General features: G+C 49.5%; 1 protein-coding gene and 1 long non-coding RNA gene across 2 annotated transcripts; one reads left to right on the forward strand and one right to left on the reverse strand.

Moving 5' to 3' along the window:
• Window positions 1–2,634: 2,634 nt before the first annotated feature.
• Natd1 (N-acetyltransferase domain containing 1) lies at window positions 2,635–12,992 on the reverse strand. The gene is made up of 3 exons (XM_027427267.2): window positions 12,861–12,992; window positions 6,426–6,544; window positions 2,635–5,662 (listed from the first exon to the last, which is right to left on the reverse strand). Exons 1-3 carry the CDS (start codon window positions 12,955–12,957, stop codon window positions 5,546–5,548), a joined length of 333 nt encoding a protein of 110 aa, XP_027283068.1. The 5' UTR covers window positions 12,958–12,992; the 3' UTR covers window positions 2,635–5,545.
• Window positions 12,960–18,833, forward strand: LOC118239123. The gene is made up of 2 exons (XR_004770676.1): window positions 12,960–13,047; window positions 18,515–18,833. It is a non-coding gene; the product is annotated as an uncharacterized LOC118239123 (long non-coding RNA).
• Window positions 18,834–21,402: the final 2,569 nt, after the last annotated feature.

Raw genomic sequence — 21,402 nt, forward strand, 5'->3', positions numbered from 1 at the left:
CCCAAGGCAGAATAGGAGGAGGTTTATGGGAAACTGAGATTGAACTGTAATGGGAGAGAAGGTCAGAGACTATGGAAGGCCTCTAGTGTACTTAGGCACATTATGTATGTGCCGGCACAAAGCATCCTTTAAAAGCCTCCCCACCCCCCCAAGGTCTCATTATGACTGTCATTGTCAAACTCAGAGATCCACCTGTCTCTGCCTACTGAGTGCTGGGACCAGGCAGATAAAACACTAAACCTCTGATTCTCAAAAGAGGATCTCAAATTTGAGGCCAAAATGGTGGGCAGCACAGTGAGATCCTATTTCCTGTTTGCAGGAGGCTCGTTCCTCCTCTCCTCAGTCCCACACCATACCTGGCTGGGATACCCTCCCCACATTTCTCCCTCAGGAGGCTGACCTTCAGGAACAAATCTTCCAGGCCTTGTGGATCCCATCCTTTTAATCCATACATGTACTGAATCTCACCAGTCAGGTGTCAACCTAACTCCATGCTTCCTGACTCAGGTGTGCTCCCTGAGATAAACTGCTTCAAACAAGAAAGCTGTGACTTCGGCAGTGCTGTGTTTGCACTAACAGTGGGTGAGCTGATCCTCCTCTTTGGACCTGTCTTTGAGGCCCATTATTCTCTAGTTTTTTGTTAAGGACGGAGGATGCTGGGGATGGAACCAAGAGCCTTATGCTGAGGAAATGCTCCACTCATTAGGCTTTGCAATATCAGCAGACTGGCATGACTGCCCATGTTGTTGCCCTGCTTAACCCGATTGTCTGGGCTGCCAGCTGTCTTCTCTGTACACCAGAAGGGGCTGCTGGCCTGTAACCCACTCTTGCCAGAGCCTTACCCAGTAAGTTTTTAATCAGTTCCTGTTGGTGGGGCAGGGAAGCAAAAGGAGTCTCCTTGCTCTGAGTGTGTTTTTCTTGTGGGGACAAGAGTGGTGCACTCCTGGAACTTGTTCAGCAGGGAGAACCCTTGGCAACTGTGTGATTATGGCGTTGGAGGAATCTACCCCTCCTGCCTCAGTGTAATAACCTGAGTAGTTCTGAGATTCTTTTCATCTATTTATTTGTATAGACAGGGTTTATCTGTGTAGCCTTGGCTGTCCTGGAACTAGCTCTGTAGACCGGGCTGGCCTCGAGCTCAGAGATCTGCCTGCCTCTGCCTCCCGAGTGCTGGGATCTAAAGGTGTGTGTTGCCACCGCCTCCACCACCACCACCCAGCTGAGAATTTTTTTTAAAAAATTTTTTATTTATTTATTATGTATCCAACATTCTGCTTCCATGTATATCTGGACACCAGAAGAGGGTACCAGATCTCATAACGGATGGTTGTGAGCCACCATGTGGTTGCTGGGAATTGAACTCAGGACCTCTGGAAGAACAGTCAGTGCTCTTAACCTCTAAGCCATCTCTCCAGCCCCCCCCAGCTGAGAATTTTAACATTTAAGTTCTCTGCCCTAAATCCTACATTGATTCATTTTCCTGTGTTGGCTGACACATGCTGGTAGCGGGACTGACTTCCTAGAAATAGTTGCCTCAAGCTGTGAACATGGGGATTGCTGATCTGTCCCCACCAAGGTATAACTCAGGAATGATTCCATTGCTGGGAGAATGGACCCCTGAAAACTTACATGTGGTGCAACACGTACCAGAAAGACCATGCACTGATGCTTGACCCCCAGTAGTGTTGTAAGGTGGAACTTTAAGACATTTCTGGCCGGGCATTGTTGGCGCACGCCTTTAATCCCAGCACTTGGGAGGCAGAGGCAGGTGGATCTCTGCGAGTTCGAGGCTAGCCTCGTCTCCAGAGTGAGTGCCAGGATAAGCTCCAAAGCTACACAGAGAAACCCTGTCTCAAAAAACAAAACAAAACAAAAAAATACTCTGGGTCATGAGGGCTCAGCCCTTAGGCATGGGTTAATCATTATTGCACTGTTACTGTACAGGGTGTTTGGAAACACTCTTTTACTCTTCTGCTGCCTGTCACAAATTGTGCAATTAAGAAGCCAGATGTGACCCTTGACCTTGGACTCTCTAGTTTAGGGAATCCTAGAACCACACAGTAGACTAATACACAAGTGCTGCAGTGATCACCTGCTTTGAAAGCAAAGCCTCAAAGACCCAATGAATGGCCTTAGAGCCTCCTGAGTAGCCTGGGGTGTAGTGACTGAGGACAATACTAAAGACAGAAAGACCACCATCAACTGTTTGTCCCTATAAGGATTCGGGCATTATGCTGGCCTGCCCCTGTCACCTGGCAGAATGCACTCAGGCAGTGCCCTGGTCAGCCCAGGGGCCCGTCATTTTGTGGTCTGTATGCAGGCGCAAAGGGCCCCTTTGAAAGGCAGACCCTGCCCACTTATGCTCTCTTTTCCCACTTCTTTCTTGCTCTGTTCCCCTGGGGCAGACAGGGCTTTTCCTGTCTCCCTCTTCTCTTCTGTCCTCAGTGTCTCTTTACTTCTTTATTCCCCTGCTCCCTTTCCAATACAACTTCTCACTTAAGCTCTGTCTGCCTGGTATGTTTGTCTCCCACGTCAGTCACCCTTGCCAGCCATGGAATCTGCCAAGGTCTCCCACACAAGGTTCACCACACTTTATCATAACAGTCCCAAGGCACTGAAAGAGAACCAGAGAGCAACTTTGACAACCAGAAAAGCATCTTTAATATCTTGAAGCCATAGGACACAGCTGAAACCCCCAAGTGTGATCCTGGAGGTTGCAGTTAAAAGCTCAACCCACAGCCACGAAAGATTTTTGTGTATGAAACGTAGGGCATTGAGTGGAAGTAGGACCCTGAGTAAAAGGACTTGTGGAAGGTCTCGAACCAGCCCAAGTCCTGATCTGAGGAACAAGAGGTGAGTGGCCTGGTGCTCTAGGGGAGTGTTCCTGTTCTCAAGCCAGACTTCTTGATGTTGGCCATGTACTTTATAATTCAAGACAGAGCCCTATCTCGGTCCTTCAAAGGAATAAGGGAATCACTAAAAATTTTATCTATGTATTACTGATGTCATTTGTCTCCCAAAGTAGACATCTGACCACAGTATATGAGCTGGGAACCATCTAGAAGACAGGGACTAGACTAGTTTTGGATCCTGGGCTGTCTAGCTGTGTGGGTTGCAGGCTGGACTCCCTTAATCTGACCCTGTCCCTTCATCTGCAGAACAGGCCCAATAGCTGATATCGCTTGGGGCTTCCAGGAGAACTAAAATGGGGATAACACCAAAAGGGTTGCAACTGCTGTGCCTCTTACACAAGTCCTGATGGGTTAGGTCCCATTTAAGAGGAGCTGGCACGAGCAGATTCCCTGTGTTCTTGTTTTGGAAAACTTGCACTGCTGTGTTTTTCCAATGTTGGGCCAGGAATCCCCGAATGACCAACTTCAGGGCAAAGAGCAGCTCTTGTATCAGAGGCTAGTGTGGTACCATGACTACTACTAGGAATCCCTGTAAAGTTGTTGCCCAGGCAACGAGGAGGAGGCACAGACAGCAAAGTTGTCCAGACCTGGGCTGGGATCCTGATGCTAATTACCACTATTGTGCTGGGAGACCTCAGTCAGGCCATGGCAGCCTTCAGAGCTTAGACTCCCCTGAAGTGGGGCTGTCTCACTATGCAGGTAGTGCTTAGGACCAAGAAATAGGCTGGACACCAGGGAGGACTGCCTCCTAGATAACCTATCTCCCTTTATTCCTTCACTCTGGGGCTCCCTGACCTCGCTGTGCCTTAGTCTTTTATCAGTTACCAACAGGATCATGCAATGTGTCAAAAGTCAGAAAAGTGAGGGGGAGGATACAGGTCCCAAGACGAGCCTTGGCCCAGACACTACTGGTGGCAGGTTCAGAGAAGGAAAGGCACATGAGTTACTGCCTGTGTAGACTGGGCAAGGAAGGGAAACCCCAGAGTGAGATCTGACCACAGCACAGACCTACTGAAGGAACATGAAGCCTAGAGTGACCAGTGCCTAGCCATAGGCTCCTGAAGTGAGCCAGGACATGGAGGTTTGGGGGTGGGGTGGGGAGGCAGATGGGGTAGCACCAGAGTGGCCCAGTTGGGCAGTATTGGCCAAGAGAAAGAGGCAGAGATATGGTTATTGCTACACCGCAGGGCTGGCAAACCTCTGGAGCCTGGGCAGTGGGACTTTAAGGCTTCCAAGTCAGTGAGAATGCTCAGGCCACCATGCAGGGACTCGAAACAAGCCCACCGAGGAAGCCCAGCTACTCTACTTGGGTCGACATGATTCAGGACCCTCATTCAAGTACTGTGTTGCAGACACATTGCCATCATAGCTGGCAGAATACTGTCAGCAATGTCGTCCTAGAGGCCCAGGGTTTCTCTGGACCCTGAAAAGGAGTCCCTGGCAGACAGAGAAGGGCAGGGGAGGTATGCTGGGTTATCCTGGAATTCTAGGAGTCTGGAAACGGAACATCAAGGACAGGGTAACAGCCAGGAGTGCAGGAGGTAGGGAGATGCTGAGGGTGGGATCCATGCCCATGCCTGCAGTGGTGAGTGAGGCTCAAGGGTTCTGAGTATAAGGATTCCCAGCCAGGGTGCATGGCCTCCCGGTAGATTTCAATACTCCTGCAGAGTGGGAAGGTGTCTGTGCACAGATGTCTGGAGTGGCCTAAGCAGCAGTGGGGAGATGACCAGAAGCACAAGAGAGGATATAAAATGGATGTTTTGTGCCACCTTCCCACCCATCTCCAAGGTGACACCCAAGAAAGGCCTGGCAGTACAGCTGGAAGGCCAGAGAGGGCCAAGGATACTGCACTGCTCAGAAGACCAACACTATCCTCTGAACCGACCCCAGCAGATGGATCCATGGGAAGGCAGACCTTCAGACAGGGACCTTGTTTCCTTGTAGAACCCACATGAGAAGCCAAAATGTGTGGGTAACCAAGAAAAGGAAGACATTCACTGTCATCTGCCCTATGTCTGTGCTCATGTGTTGTTGGTGTGTATGCCCACAGATAGGCCTGGGCTAGAGCTGTACCCACTGCTCTCTCATACACCAGGAATGGTTGTCCTCTGTTGCCATTCCACTGCCTGTGCCAGGGCACAGAAGTCTGAGAAAGAGAAAGGGTTAGCACTGGCAGTGGCTAAGGCTTGGCACCCCCACCTTGGGAAGCTGGCACAGAGGGTTCCTGTTGTTCTTCTTGGCTCCGGGAACACCCTCCTCGTCTGCAGGAAGGACACAGCTCCAGGAGGCGGTGGCAGGGATTCTCCCTCACCCTCTTGCTGGTCTGAGCAGGGACCCAGTAGCTGGGCTAGATGGGATGTGCAGCTGGTGGAAGGAGGACCTCAGCAAAGCCATAGGGCCTCTGTGGGAAGAAGGGCTTGGCCACTTGTTCTGCTCTTCATTCCACTCTGGATATCCACACATCCTCAGCCAGCAGCTGGTCCCCAGATTCCTGCATGAGGGCTGCAGACAAGTGTCCTTGCAAAAATAACTCTGAGCCTGTCCCCATGGGAACAGGTTCCTGAGAGCACATGAGCTGGCCGAGGCCCACGTGGAAGGCCTACAGGGTGCACTCCTGCACACAGTGGCCTGGGTCATGGCTGAAGGCGCTCCAGGTACTGTGGCAGGGGGTTCTCCTTGACGTACTTTTGGATGTACCAGCAGGTGAGGTGGGCCTTCAGGTCTTCCTCCACCACGAAGTCCAGGGCGGCCTGGGCCAGCAGAGGGAGAACAGCTGTTAGACTGCAGCTTACTTGGGGGCTGTGGCCCATTGCAGTCCAAGATTGGTAGCCATCAGCTCTCTCTGTTACTTCCCCAGGGCCCCCAGGTGGCTACCTTCCCACTTTGCCTATATCAGAGTCAAGTTCCCTCCCTGATAACTAGGTTAACTCACAGACTAGTTTGTGGCCAGGTCTTATATGTAAGGGCATGAGGCCCAGGAAGACCCACAGGGAGGGGGAAAGAGAACTCCAATCTAGGAAAGCCAAAAGCAGGGAGTAAGGGAGAGACACAGGATTGGGAAACCAGCAGAAGGCTACGCTAGAAGCACAGGGGTGGGGGTTGCACCCAAAAGTCATTCTTTGTTTCACCTGTACTTTGTCCTCAGGCAGCCTGGGATTTTGAAGTGCTTGGGAAAGGCACGTGAAGGTAGAGGACCTGGGCATGAGCCCACTGACCTGGACACTCATTCACTTTGTATCATAAGGGTTTACTAAATAAGTAATGCATGCCAAGTCCTGATCCCAAGGCAGAGTCAGGCCTCAGGGACCCTATGCTCAGAATAGTGGCCATCTGCCACAGAAGGCCCAGGAGTATAATAAGCAATGTCCAAAAAGCTCTCCCACTGTCAACAGCAAACTCTGGCCAGATGGGCCTGTGAAGCTGTGGTCTAGACACAGACGACAGTTAGCCACCAATCAATCTTCCTTGCAAGGGAAAGGTGGCAGCTGCGTCTTGGTCTGCTACTCACCATACCTTGGCCAGGTGCTTGGCAATGCCACGGCCACGGTAAGCATCTGGAACCTCTGTATGCTGCAGGTCTACAATACGCTTGCCCACATACTCATAGAGCAGGACAGCCCGGTCGTGACATCCTGGAACAGGGGATAGAAATAGCTGAGGTGAAGCCGGGCATTGGTGGCGCAGGCCTTTAATATCAGCACTCGGGAGGCAGAGGCAGGCGGATCTCTGTGAGTTTGAGGCCAGCCTGGTCTACAGAGTGAGTGCCAGGACAGGCTCCAAAACAATACATTAAAAAACCCGTCTTGAAATACCAAAAATGGAAATAGCTGAGGTGTGGACTCCAGTGGTCCTCAGAGCATGGTTGTTCCTGGCAATTCCATGTGTAAAGAACAGTCTCTGGAGCCAGACTACCAGTGTGCTATAAGAGGTGAATTTGAATAACTCCTGTGCCTCGGTTTCCATATCCCCAGAGTAGGGGCATGATGGCATTCCTCAGAGGGCTGTGTGTAGGGCTTAATGGGGCATTCTCTGCTACAGGCTCAAGGTGGTACCAACAACACACAACCACCCATAAGCCCTTGCTACTGTCATTACTGGGACCCTAACCCTGTGTTCTCAGCTGACCCTCCCTTCCTCCCTAAGGTCCAGCACAGGACACAAGAGTCCAACAAACCCATGACTTCAGTGGAGGAGGATACAGGAGGCACTATCAGTCAGAACACAAGTCCTGCCCATCCCTCAGCCAAGACTCAAGCTGAATTAGAGTCCACAATGCACCAACATTAGGCACAGGAAGCAGGAACAAATAGTTATCCACCATCCTATCCCTGCCAGGACAAGAGTTCACCAGTCTACCAAAAGCTCTGCTGGCAAATGTTCCCAGGGAAGTTGCTCCAACCACAATTTGTAGCGCTGACTACCTATCCACTCATCCACCCATCCAGCCAATGTTACTGAGTCGCAAACACTTTTCAGGTGCTGGGCATACAGAAAGGAACAAGGATCTGCCCTCATGACTAAGGGGAGGAAAGATAAACAAGAAAAGCAAGTAGTGTATAACATATCAGTAGACAGGGAATGGGTGTGAGACACACTGGCTCGGGAGAGGTATCAGTAGAAACAGCTGTGCAAAGGCTCTGAGGCAGGACAGCGCCTTTACGAGGGAGTGAGAATGCTGGTGTGACTAGCTGGTGTGGACCAAGGGAGTGGGAAGTGACAGGGGCAGGTCCTGCAGTGCCTTCTTGGCTATCATAAACTAGGTCTGCAGTAGAGGGATGGAAGGTAACTCCTGGTTTCACAGAGTACCCTGGCTGCTGTGTGGCAATAATCTAGGGCAAAAGGATCCAGTGCAGCAGCAGCCTCAGTCCTGGTGGGCAGAGGAAGCCAGACTGTTCCAAAGGTGTCTGCTTTGGAGGACCTGCTGGCAGCTAGGGTGTGCTCAATGAGAAAAGAAGCCAAAGGGAAACCCAACATTTTTTAATTTGAAGGGACTGGTTAGGTATAAAGAAATGCTCAAGCTGGCACCGGGGAGAGGTAGAGAGACATTATGGCAGGGGTTGCCAGAGGGTTCTCAGGACAAAGACTGTCAGCTGGGAAGGGCACAGTTAAGGGAAGAGCAAAGGAAGAACAAGAGGTATGGGCAGGAGAGGTCCTGAGGCTGGAGCACATGGTTCCCTAGCGTTAAAATAAAACACGTTAATGCCTTTGCTTGTTTTTGATTTGGAGACAGGGTCTCAGGGAGCCTAGGCTGGTCTAGAACCTGCTAGCACTGGCCTTGAATGTGCTACTTTCTAAAAGAAAAGTGTCCTTCATGTATTTTAACTTCCAAACTAGCTGCATTTTGCATGTTCAAATTTTCATGTGCCTGGGTCCCCTGCCTGTACCAGGTGTCACAAGGGAAATGATAGGCACAGTGGAGAATCACATCCCACACACACTCTAGGCATCTTTGAGGGTTCTGCCCTTGGTGTCCTCACTCATGTCTCCCCCAAGTCCCAGGAGGGGACTATGATTCACCTTATTTCCAGAGCTAAACTCCTGAGACCCAAGTTATGCAACCACACAGGGGCTGAAGGCAGAGTGTAACCCAGGAACCCACTCTCCAAACTATGCTCTCTCCTTCTTTTCTTCTGAGACAGGGTCTCACAGTACCAAGCTGGCCTAGAACCCAGAGTGCTGCAATTATGGACATGCATCACCTTAGCCAGCCTCAGTGCTTTGGATCATGGAACTATGCCTCCTTCTTCCCACCTCCAGAGTTAGGATGCTCTCTCCCTTCTTGACTTGTTCTGGGGCTGTGCCCACTCCCTGGCAAAGGCCCAGCTGTAACCACCACAGCTACTCCCTGCAGCTGCAAGATGTGGGATCCAGGTCTGGGTCTGTACTTGGGGTCAATCAAGCTCATTAGAGATGGGAGTGCAGAGGGAAGCTGCTGTGGAACTAACCTGGTTACTGAGAGATCAGCCCATCTGTCCTGACCTCCCAGTTGACCCTAAGTCACTGACTGCCCACTATGTTCTGGCTGTGTTTGGAGTGTTAGGTGGGAGGCAGTGAACAAAACTGACATGGCACTCCTTCACATTTTAGTAGGGGAAACACAAATGATAGGATTCTCAGGAAATGGGCACAGAGAGCAGAGAAGGGGGACGGAGTAGGAGTGGGGGCTCTCGTTATAAAAAGGATTATCTGGCTCTTGTGCAAAAGACCTGAAGAAATGAGGGACACAGAACCTTTAGTGTGAGAAGTTCAGGTGGTGAGCACAGAAGTAAAGTCCTCATGATGCTCAGAATGACAAGGAAGCCAGAGTGGCTGGCCTGAGTGCATAAGGGACACACAGTGTAGGGAACCTGGTGATGGGGATCTTAGGGCCACCAAAAGACCAGCTTATGTTCCCAGCAGTCTTGGGGGACAGGGACCGAGCTCTTGCAAACTTGCCAGTACCTTCAGTTTCTTCCTGCTCTCAATCCCATGGAGCTTACTTAGCTTATGGGCAACCCAGGGATATCGCAGTGATTCTCTGCCTAGGCCTTTGGTGTCTGGTGGTCAAGATAGTCACCACCTTGCCCCCATAACCCCCAGGAAATATCTTTCAAAAACCTGCTTCTTCCTACCAGATGCTGAGACTAAAGGTGGACTAGTGGAAGCATATGGAAGCCCCAAGGCTAGACCCTGTGTCTTTAGCAGGATCCCCAGAGAACAGCCAAGTCCCCGGCAGGTGTCTGCTTAGACCTGCAGAAGTACACAGGCTTGATTTCAGATGTGCCAGCAGGCTCCAGCCACACCCTGACTGCAGTTCCTCCCTACAGCAGCCACTAAGTGTTTGGTTAGCTGCTTGCTCATTTTCCCACTTGCCACATCTATATACCCAGGGCCTCCCAGGTGGGCACTGCCTTCTCATTCCAGGTGTTCCCTCACTAAAGGCTTCTTCCTGCCCACCATCATGGGTCAGGATGACAGCTCATGTGGCACTGTCAGCTCTAACACCCCCCAACACCCATGCAATGGATGAGTGGTCCTACCACCTGGATTAGTGGTGACACAGTCTCAGTCTAGGTTAGGCTCTGAGTGACCCAGGCCTCAGATAGGCATGTTGGAGACAGTGCTGGGCACCCAGGAACTGGAGGAACCAGCTGGGCTCAGTTCTAGTATGTCTTCCTCCTTGTAAAGTAAGGGGTAGAGAGATTCTGGGAGGGATCTGAGGGAGCCTTTTTGTAACAAGTAGCTGTCCCAGAGGCTGGAGAGCTGTCTCGGCAGTTAAGAGGGCTTTCTGCTTTTACAGAGGACCCTCAGTTCCTAGCACTCATGTCTGGCAGCTCACACCTGCCTGTAACTCCAGCTGCAGCATCTGATGTCCTCTTTTAACCTCTCCAGGCACTGGAATACATGTCACACGCACACACGCACGCGGCAGGCACACACACACACACACACACACACACACACACACACACACACACACTAAAAACAAATATTTAAAACACATACACAAACCTGAGTGGCTGGCCCTGGCTGAGGTAAGAAAGAGAAGGCAAGGAAGGGGCTGGAGGCAGGGGTTTTATCTGACTTCTTCCAATCTTTAGATGACAACCCTCAGAAAGCAACTTCAGGGTCTGGACTAGCTGCTGTTCACCAGCCCTGTGCCCTGGTCTCCCACCTATGAAAACAGTGGCCACACATCCAGCATTTGAGAACTTCAATTTGGGGGTCATATATATTTGAATTCTAGTCTCCTCTCACATTCCATACCAACAAGCTCTCTCCATGTTTCCTGTCATATCAGCTCAGGACTTAGGACATTTCTTCCCACCCCTGCTCACACTGCTTGGACCAGTGTAGTTGCCAGCTCCCCACAGTATGTTCCCCACCATTCCAGCCTTAGGGTTCCTGGTCCATGTCATCTGTCCTCTTCCCAGGGCATTTTCAGGAACCCACAGTGCTCAGGGTCAAAGGTAACATTCCCAGGTCCTATACTATTCTTCCCCTGTGAGCTCTCAGTCTCTCCCTAACTGCCCATGCTCCTCTATCCACGCACTGCTCCTGGCTGCTCTGAATACACAATGGGTACTGTCGGGCCTTCCCTCTCAATTGTGTCTTTCTCATGGTGCCCTCTTCAGTGCCTTCTTGCCTTATTCAGGTCTTTACTTGGCCGGGTGTTGGTGACACACGCCTTTAATCCCAGCACTCAGGGGCAGAGGCAGGCGGATCTCTGTGAGTTCAAGGCCAGCCTGGTCTACTGAGCTTCCAGGACAGACTCTAAAACAACACAGAGGAACCCTGTCTCAAAAACAAAACAAAACAAAACAAAACAAAACAAAAAAACAACAAAAAAAAAACCAAAACCAAAACCAATCAATCAAAAAAAGCCAACTTCTTGGAATCTGATGCTAAAGGGCAGCTCTGCCCCAATGTATCCTTCCTTCTGCCCAGTGTCACTTCTCCCAAGGGCTTTTGTTCTACAAGATACTATGTAATTTATTTGAGGCCCATCTCCCCCTCTAGACTGTCAGCCCCACAAGTCCTGGACATCTTGAAGAACGTTGGTAAACAGTAGGTACTCAGTTAATACTAGTGGAATGAATCCTAGTTGTACAGGCTGTGCAGGAGGAGCAGAGGAGGGGCTGCCTGCCTCTAGCCACCCTGTCTCCCTAGGGCACCATTTGTGTTAAGTGACAGAGCAGCAGGTTCCAGAAGGGTTAAGTTTAAAGCTATAGTCTGCTCACAGTCAGCATGGAGTGCTATTCTTTTGACTGGACCCACCTGGAAGAGAAAGGGGGAGGGGGAACCCAAGAGTTCTCCACCTTTCTCTTTGTGGATCTAATGGGCCTCCGGAGTCACCTGGAGAATCATAGCCTCCCTGGAACTACTTCAGATAAGAGGTTCTGAAAAACCTCAGATAAGGCCTCTCAAGTGACTAGGGCCAAGTGTCACAACAGGACTTGTTTCTCTATGGAAAGGGCATGGGCATGGCAAAGGGGCGGCTGGGCTCAGATTTGAATATGACAGGACAAGTCACTTCCTGAGCCCCAGCCTCAGTTTACTCATGTGTGATGTGGGGTGGTATGTCACAACACAGGAAGTGACAGCTGCCTCCCCTGTAGTTGGGTGGCACAAACAGGAGACCAGGCCTCTTCTGCTTGTGACCAAGTGCAGGTCACAGAAGGCTGGCTCAGGAAGTCAGCATAGGCTGCTCATTACCTTCACAGCTGTACAACTTACTGGCTGACCTCACCCAAGTATGTCCCTTCAAAACTGGCGCAGTGGCCTCTAAGTCTGGTCACGGACATGCCCTGGGGGCCCAGCTGGGAGGGGTGGGCTACAAAGAACTCAAGGTCCCATATTTCACAATCATTTCCAGCCCCCGGGATCAATGGGAGGAGTGTCGGTCTGCTGGTACAAACGCTACAGAAGATGAGGCCTTGACCTAGCTCTCTGGTTTGAAAAGTAGCCATTTACCTATGTTTATCAGCACTTGCTGTGCACCGAATGTGTCATTCTGAACCTTTACTGCCACAGTATCTCATCCTCACTGTCAGCTAAAGCAGTCTTCACTACAGCCCCAAGTCAGATTCCGGGAGGCCGAGGCACACATCGACTGGAGAAGTTGGCTAAAATCTCAGAGTCGCCTACCCGCCTCCTCCTCCAGGCCACAAATTCCCTGGGTTATGCCCCAGGCCCGCGCAGGCTCTTCCAGGACGGCAGGAAGCAACCAAACACCGGGGGTGGGGGGTCGGGGGGGGGCAGGTCATCAGCGACCTGCTCTCTGGGATGCAGAGTGGCAGCCCTCCGTCCGCGGCGCCGGAAGCCGGCAGCGCTAGCAGGTGCGGGCTGCCCGGGCGGGCGCGCTCCGGCGATGCCTGTCGGGGTTCTGGAGCCCTCCCGCCCCGGGATCCGTCCGCCAGGTCCCGCCCCGTCCCGCCCGCGCGCGCGCAAACAAAGGCAGCGCGGTACCGTTGAGGCGCACGGAGAACTGGCGACGTTGGCGGTCGTGTTCCACGCGGATGGGGCCGCTCTGCTCCAGCGCGCTCGGCGGGGCTGCGTGCGCCATCGCGCGCGCCGAAGCTGGGGACCGCGGGCCGCAGCGAACTGACTCTCGGGCGGCGCGGGCCGGAGAAGGGGGCGGGGCCGGAAATCAGCTGTGAGTCACGTGCGCCGTGCGCACGGTCTGTTTGGATACATTCCTGGCGTCTCTTAAAGAGGCCGCGTGGCGCGTTTCTGTCGCTGCCTCAACAAATGATGTGTTGGTCCCTCAAGGGTGTCGATTGTCCTGGCATTTGGCCCAGATGCATCTCTGGGACCCACACGGATCTATCTGAAAAAACACATAACGACCTGTGGGGCAATTCTGATTCTCCCAAAGACAGCCATCGAATATTGGGCATTGGCAAGCTTGAGGCATAGATAGCCTATTTTACTGTGGCTGGACATCAAAAGGCAATCTAATCTCAGCTGGAACCCTGCGGGGACTGGCGCTGTGTAGTCCATCCACCCGGGGTAGTTGAAGCTGCTGTTGAGAGATTTGAGAGATTTACCCCCAGGCATGTTTGGGACTGGGTGAAAAAGACACCTTTCCCCCAAAAAAAGCAGAAATGCGAGGCGAGGTCCCTGGGGAGCTAGCTATCCAGGAACCAGTGTCTCCCTAGAAGCTATAATATTTGGAACTACTCTTCAAACAAATAGTATTTGGAAAGCCTGCCATAGATGTTCACAGAATCACCTTCTATTAAGGTGCAAAGTTGATGTCTACATCTCTGAGACCACCACACAGATGGACATACAGAAAGCTTGGGTATACCTCAGTGGGAGAGTGCTTGAAGGTTGTGAGTTCAAGCCAATACAAACTGTGTGGGTGGTGGTGGTGGGGCCAGGGAGCACTTAACAGCCAAATGGAGATCTTCATGGATCCCCTACCAATTGGTGCCTTGCTGCTCCCTGACTTTAGCACTATTGACTTGTCAGCTTTTCCTAAGAACATCCTATAAAATGGAACTACACAACATTTCGTATCTAGTTTCTTTCCTTTCTTTTCTTTTTTTCTTTTGAGACTAGATTTCTCTGTGTAGACCTGGCTGTCCCGGAAATTACTCTGTAGACCAGGCTGGCCTTGAACTAAGAGATCCACCTGTCTCTCCCTCCTGAGTGCTGGGATTAAAGGCATGTGCTTCCACCCCCTAGTTTAGTGCTTAGTTTCTAGGCATCACTTGTGATCAGCCATGATGTTGCTGCTACCATGTTCATCACTGTGTCAGGTATTCCATGGGTTGTTTTGGTTTGGGGCTGCTATGAGTAACATGTTTTGGATTGGATGTCCTCTGGCCAGCATTTCCCTGGGGTAGTTCCCAGGAATGTATTGCTGGGTTTTATAGCTGGTGTATGTTTAGTTTTGTGAAAAACTGCAAGATCCTTTTCTAAATGTACAATTTTACATTGTTAAGACCTTATGTTTGTCATTAGTGGCAGTGATTGGCTCTTGAACCTTTCCCCAGGCTGCCAGGCCATTTGCATATCCATTTAATGAACACTTTTGTCTGGTTTTGTGCCCCCTAAATTTCCATTTTGATTTCTTCCTATTTTTCTTATTGTTTGGTTAGAGATCAGATATACTATCTTGAGAGTGTCTTTTCTGAGCAAATAATTTCCGTTTCTTAACAAGTGTGTGTTGTATCCAAGTATTTGTAAACAAAAGGTGGCTCAGGCAATCAGAAAGGGATCCTGTGATCAGAGAGGGCTGTGAACTTGGCAGTCAGAGCTGGAGGCAACTGTGAACTAGGAAGATAAGACATGTGAGTCTCAGGTGACTTCACTCCCCAAGAATCTAAGTGGAGATGGCCAGAGTATGTTCCTGGACAGTGTCTGAACAGGCCACTCATCTGCACACCACTGGGCCTTTGCATGACTATCCCAGTGCCACTTCCTGGAGGAGCCCGCCTCTGCATTTATGCCTTCTGACCAGGTGTCTGACCTGCCAGTCTGGACCAGGGGAGAGTATGGCCTGATAAGGGCCTAGCAGCACATGACAAGCTCTCCTCTCTTTGACTCTTTCTTCCCTGCTCCTGTCTCTTTACATGCTGGGGTCTGCAAGCCCTGCAGAAATCTCGTTTGGAAGCCAGGCATAGTGTTGGCCTGTACTCCTAGCACTACTTGGGAGGTGGGGGTAGGATTTCAAGGCAATTCTCAGCTACATCCTCAGATTGAGCTATATGCAATCCTGTACACCTAACCCAAATAAGCAAGTCCTTTTCAGAAAAAGAATAAAATGAGCAATGAATGTTTGCTGTAGTCACTGAATGACTCAGTACTGGGAGCTTCCCTTTGGCTGTGCCTGCTTGGATTTCATGAGGACCAGAGAAGGGGTGTGGATCTGATTTATTTGGGTGCTCTCTAATCTACCAAGTATGTACTGACTATCTCCTGTGGAGCAGGCACTGTTGCGAGGACACAAATGAGCAAAGCAGACAAAGCCTCGGATCCCGGTATCCCTGCAGCATGGCTCCACAGGAGTGCACAGAAATCAAAGACAGCAGGAGTAGGCTGATGGAGCAAATGCTTCTCATCCAGCTGGTTCTGGGTCAGTGCACTCCTGGAGGCAGTCTGGCTTCAGGCAGGCTTCAGCTGAGATGAAGGCTTTTTAAGAAAGACTTGAAGGAAGTAAAGGAATACGTTGGGTGGTAGAGGGAGAAGGGAGAGCGGTCCAGGCAGTGAGAAGAGCTAAAGCAAGGCCGGGTGCTGGTGGTACACGCCTTTAGTCCCGGCACTTGGTAGGCAGAGGCAGGCGGATCTCTGTGAGTTCAAGGCCACCCTGGTCTCCAGAGTGAGTTCCAGGACAGCCTCCAAAGCCATACAGAGAAACGCTGCCTCGAAAAAAAAAAAAAAAACAAAATAAATAAATAAAAGAGCTAAAGCAAAGGAACTGGGTTAAAGAGCACTACTGGGGCTGGGTGGTGGTGGCTCACACTGTTAATCCCAGCACTCGGGGACAGAGGCAGATGGTTCTCTGTGAGTTCGAGACAGCCAGGGCTACCCTGAGAAACCCTGTCTCAACAAACAAACACACAAACAAACAGCACTGGTGGGAAGCTGCTGACTGCCATGGGGTCAGTACAGCAAGGGCCTCTGACATGGAGCTGGGAAAAAACCATTGGGGTGGTGGTAGGGGAAGGCTTGGGCATGATTTTATTTGTTGTTTTGAATTTTTTCCAAACACATTTGTAGATAGAATAGTAAAATACAGTCCTACATATCTGTCCAACTGCTGTTTGTTTGTCTTCATTTAACAAAATTTAAAGGAGTGTTTACATTAGTAAGAACCCCTTCTTTGAGCAGGCATTCTACAAGGCACTGAGCAGCCACCACCACTCAGTCCAAAACAGTGTCCAGCCTTGACACTTGGTTTAACTCCTCACCCATCCACCTGACCAGGTTTCCATCCTTGTCCTTTTGCTTTTGCTAGAGTGTCGCATATCAGGAACCTTGCAGCTTGTGACCTTTTGGCCTGTCCCCCTTCATTCTGATGCCCCTGCAATTGACTGGTACACGGAGCTACTCAGCACCTTGTCCCTTGACTGCTACATAAGATCTGAGAAATGGTGTTACATGTCCCTCTGCCAACTGCATGAGGGTGGCCCAGAAGTGAAACAGGGATTAGGGACTCTGCACTGGTCCCAAGGACAGTGACAACATAGTCATTGTCCACAGTCTTAAACTCTTTCATCTTAGTGACAGGATGGAAAGTTTTACCCTCAACCTTCCACTCATTCTGTTGCCATGGCTAGGAGGTCTCCAGGAGCGCCCTCAATATTTTGGCCACTTTGTCTCTTTGCTGTGGCACTGTAACCAGCCTGGGAAGAAATGAAGATATTCTAAAGACACTATTGTATCTCTCCATGTGACTATCAGATTGTTGAAACAATGGACCCTAAGGAACTAGGAATTTCCCAAGGAAACTCCTGCTGGGAGAACCTGTCTTTCCTGGAAGATTTCACATAGGTTACAAGTTGTTAGAGCACCTTACAGGATGAGACTAAAGCCCTGACAGTGAGGGGTCAGTGGTGAGCAGGACCACACCTTGACTGTCACTGCTTAGATGTGCATAGTCTTGGCTCTCAATTTAAACTTTGCTCTCTCTCATTTCAGGATTCCAAAAACTTGGGGGTTCAATGATGGAACTCTTTGTCCCTCTTCCCAATGGGGCCACATTAGTTGTTGTTGTTGTTGTTGTTGTTTTGTTTTCAAAACAGGGATTCTCTGTGAAATCACCCTGGCTGTCCTGGAACTCTCTCTGTAGACCAGATTGGCCTTAAATTCACAGAGATCTGTCTGCCTCTGCTTTCTGAGTGCTAGGATTAAAGGCATGCACCACCAGTGATAGGCCATGGCCATATTGAGTAAATCTTTGTTCTTTTCCTTCATTTGAGCTAAGGAACATAATTTGTCTTGTGTCCAGGCATCTTGATATTGGAGACCAAGGCCTGACCAAGCGTGGCTCATCTGTCCTTGGCCCGTTGTGTGGCCTCAGGCCAGTCACAGGCTATCTCTGGGTCTCTTTATCCCTCCACTAGGCTCCTGAAGAGCTGGCTCTGTGTTCTCCACTCTTGTCCTGGAGTTCCCACACCTTCTCTCCTCCTAAGGCACAGACCTTTGCTGGGCCTGAGTGACATGGGCATGAGTGGGATGGCAGAGGCCTGATTTTAGCAGCTCAACATTTTTCCAGTGAGCCTCTCACCCCCACTGAACCTCTCAATTCTATAACTATTCTTATTTTCCCATTAGAAGCATGTGGGATGCTCATTTTAAAAGCTCAGAAAAAAGTAGAAAAATATTAAAAGTCCCTTTTAAGTTCACTAGCTTGGTTTTAGAGACAGGGTCTCTATAAGACCCAGGTTGGCCTTGATCTTGCAACCCTGCCTCAGCCCTTGAGTGCTCTGATCATAGGTATGAGCTACTATGCCCGGCTCATACTTGCTGTTTTGTACCCCCTTTTTTTCCATTTAACAATATACTGTGAACATTTAACTTATGTGTGTATGTATGTATGTATGTATGTATGTATGTATATATGTATGTATGTGGTTTCTCTATACAGCCTTGGATGTCCTGGAACTTGCTTCGTAGATTAGGCTGGCCTTGAACTCGCAGAGATCTACCTGCCTCTGTCCCCAGGGTGCTGGGATCAAAGGCATGTGCCACCACACACAGCTTTCAATACCATTGTATTGAGGTCATTGCTATACCTGAAGTGTCCCCTCCAAGCCCCATGGGTTGGAAGTCATTTGCCAGCAGCTTGACACCATTGGGAGTTGGTAGACCTTTAAGTAGGTAGGGCCTATTAAAAGAAGGTTAAGTCACTGGGGTGTGCCCTTGAAGATGACTGTGAAGCTCTGGCCCTTTCTTGTCTTCTTTTACTTTGTGTCCATGAGGTGAGTGACTTATCACCACAATATACTGCCACAGGCCTCAAATGAGGGGCCTCCAAGGCTGTGGCTCAAACCCAACCTCTTCTCTTCATATGTTTATTATCCTGGACATTCTGTTATAAGGCAGAAAATGGTTAGCAGAGTAACAAAGTCATATGTTTTAAAAAAGGTTTATTTTTATTTTATATGTAGGAATGCTTTGCCAGCATATATGACTATGCGCCATGTTTATGCCTGATGTTTGTGGAAGGTAGGAGAGTGCTTTGGATCCTGTCTGGAACATGGTCCAAGAATGGAGTTGTATGAAGAAATCTCTTGGGAGAAAACTCCAGGAAACCAAGGCAAGACTCTTGTGACTTCAGTTTCTTCAAAAACATAGAACTTATTGGATCATGCTTTTATGTCCGCCATGTGCAGCTTGCCCTTGTGATTGTACACTTCACTCATGTCTCTTCTTAACCCTCAGTGTATAAATTGTCTGATGCTCTGAATAAAGTTGACTTTTGTATAAGACTTTAGTCTGCCTCACTTATTGGCCCCGTTCTTCTTGATCCCAGAGCCTCTAGAGCAGTAAACAGATCCCCTGGTACTGGAGTTAGGATAGGTGTGAACCACCATGTGGTGCTAGGAGTCAAACCCAGGTCCTCTGTAAGAACAGCAAGTGCTCTTAGCTGCTGAGCCATCTCTCCAGCCCCCCAAAAGTCATATTTCAAAAAAAACCCAAAATCATTGACATTTCTTATCTTCGAGGCATTGGCACAAATACTCCCTTGCAGACATCATGCCCACAAAGCCAATCTGACTGAGCAGTACCTCTAAGATGACTTTAGGCTTTGTCAATCTGACAGTCAAAGCTAACTATGATTGACCTCATATTTGCATAAAAATCTGTCTTATAATAGAGATGACCTAAAATACCTGGCATCATGTAAATGCTACAACAGAAATAGCTGCTATGTTGTCCTTTTAGAAAATAATATCAAGGAAGAAACTCTGTATATGCTCAGTACAGATGTGGTATGTGTGTGTGTGTGTGTGTGTGTGTGTGTGTGTGTGTGTGTTGGGGCTGGAACCTAAGGCTATATGGGCACTAACCAGGGCCCTATTACAGAACTATAGCCAGATTCTGAATGTCTCTGGCTCATGGTTGGTTGGAAACACAGATGGGTAACTTGTGTGCATAAAGGCTCCTTGCAGGTTCAGAACCGAGGAAAACCTGCCTCCCATTTTGTCTGTCATCTGCTCAGCTCTCTCTAGTCACAAGCAATGGACTCTTTTTTAAAACCTGTCCCTATGTATTCTTCCAGAATTTTATACCCATAAATACAAGTTAGTACAAATCTATATTTGCTCCTCTAACATTTAGCATTTAATCCTAAAGTGAAACCCATCCCTTAGCAGTCTTTCCTGGAGGCCTGCTCAAAGTGGCACTGCCTTCTTGTCCCCATTCTTCCATTGCTGTAAAGTGCTCCACAATAATAGAGTGTGGCCAACAGAGGCTGGCCAGGCTCCAGCCGTTCACTTTGTACAGGCTCCAATGGACAGCAGCTTGGGTCATGTCTAAATACAGCATCTCACTGGGCCTGGGGGAGGGGACAGACCTGTCATCCTGGCTACTTGGGAGGCTGAGGTAGGAGAATCACAAGTTCATGACTGGCCTCAAGTCAAAGAAATCAAAGAGGGCTGGAGATGTACTTCAGTTTTTGAGCACGTGCATGGTACATATGAGGCCCTGGGTTGAAATCTCCAGTATTACAACAATAAATAAATACATTAGAAAATTATAAATAGAACATTTTTGTCTCAGCTGTGGATCCTAGGTCACCTCCAAATTCTCACATCTCTGAGTGACTATGTTGCTATATATATTTTTCTTCTCTTCCCCAGAAATCTTCTCTAGAGCAAGCACTAGAAACAGCATTGAATCAGCGTGTCTCATGTTTAGCTTCCTGTATGTTACCTGATCAACTCTGTTTGCCTACTGGAGAGCCTGGGGCCATGAAATGACGGTCATGGTCTGAGAGCAACTGAAGATTTTCCACAGGCCTCTTGGTGGCAGTTGGGACATGACTGAGACAGAGTCCAGAATCTGACACCTTGAACTGTGGACAAGCATCGACATCAAGCAGCTGGCCTGTCCCATCTATTCCTTGGCAAGAGTAGCATCAAAAGAATATAAAAGAACCCGGGCCCTCGGGATTTGGTAGCCGTAAGGTACTGCTCAGACGAGGGAGATGTTGGGGGAGGGTTCCGTAGGCTGCCAGCCTTGCCTGGGATCTGATCTCTGCAGCTGATTGTCCCAGTTCAGATTGTCCCAGCTCTTCACTGTCAACAGGAACTGGAAAGTAAGCCTTGGTATGGGCTTTCTGTGCTTACATAGTGGCAATAACAGCACAGCATGGTTCATACCGTGGTAGCTGAAAGAGAGGCAATGTCTGCTGGGACCTCAAGCAACAATGAGGCTATTCATTTGCCATCTACACATATCTTCTTTGGGGATGTATCTATTCAAACCCTTCATGCATTTTCACTGGCTGGAGGCTTTCTCACTCTCCAGTTGTAGGAGGTTTTTCACATATTCTAATACAAGTCCTGCATCTGAAATGTTTTGTGAAGATCTTTTTCTCAGCTTGCTTTGAACATTAAACAAGGTCATTAACACTTAGTAAGTGGGTGCTATAATCACTGTCAATATTGCCATAGCTAGTTCATTGCTCTATTATGATACTGTGGCTAGGGGCATGGGCCCTTAGCTCAGAACTGCCAATGGCATTTGCCCACCAATTCTTCTTGGTACCCCCCAAACCTATTACTCTGGTCTCTCCAGCCAGACCTTCTTGAGGAAGCCAATAGCCTCCAGTGGAGCCTAAGGCTATGGTTGTTTATGACACTCATTTATCAGAACCTGTCAGCTGGCCCAGGCTGATTGCTAGAGCTGTTCATGGGAGGGAAGGGAGGTTCTGGAATATTGCCCTCACTGTCCCTGCCCTTTCTGAGACACAGTCACAGCATAGTCTCCCCCAGCTTCTAGACCACATCTGCAGTCTGCCTTTGCTGGGTACCTGGAGCTAGATCTTCTT

This window comes from Cricetulus griseus, chromosome 7, assembly GCF_003668045.3.
Source record: "Cricetulus griseus strain 17A/GY chromosome 7, alternate assembly CriGri-PICRH-1.0, whole genome shotgun sequence".
NCBI classification, from domain to species: Eukaryota; Metazoa; Chordata; class Mammalia; order Rodentia; family Cricetidae; genus Cricetulus; species Cricetulus griseus.

Coding starts and splice junctions, on each gene's coding strand:
- Natd1 (XM_027427267.2), bottom strand. CDS start 12,957: ATGGCGCACGCAGCCCCGCCGAGCGCGCTGGAGCAGAGCGGCCCCATC. Junction 6,545..12,860: donor GTTCTCCGTGCGCCTCAACG/GTACCGCGCTGC, acceptor CCCCTGTTCCAG/GATGTCACGACCGGGCTGTC. Junction 5,663..6,425: donor TTGCCAAGCACCTGGCCAAG/GTATGGTGAGTA, acceptor CTGCTGGCCCAG/GCCGCCCTGGACTTCGTGGT.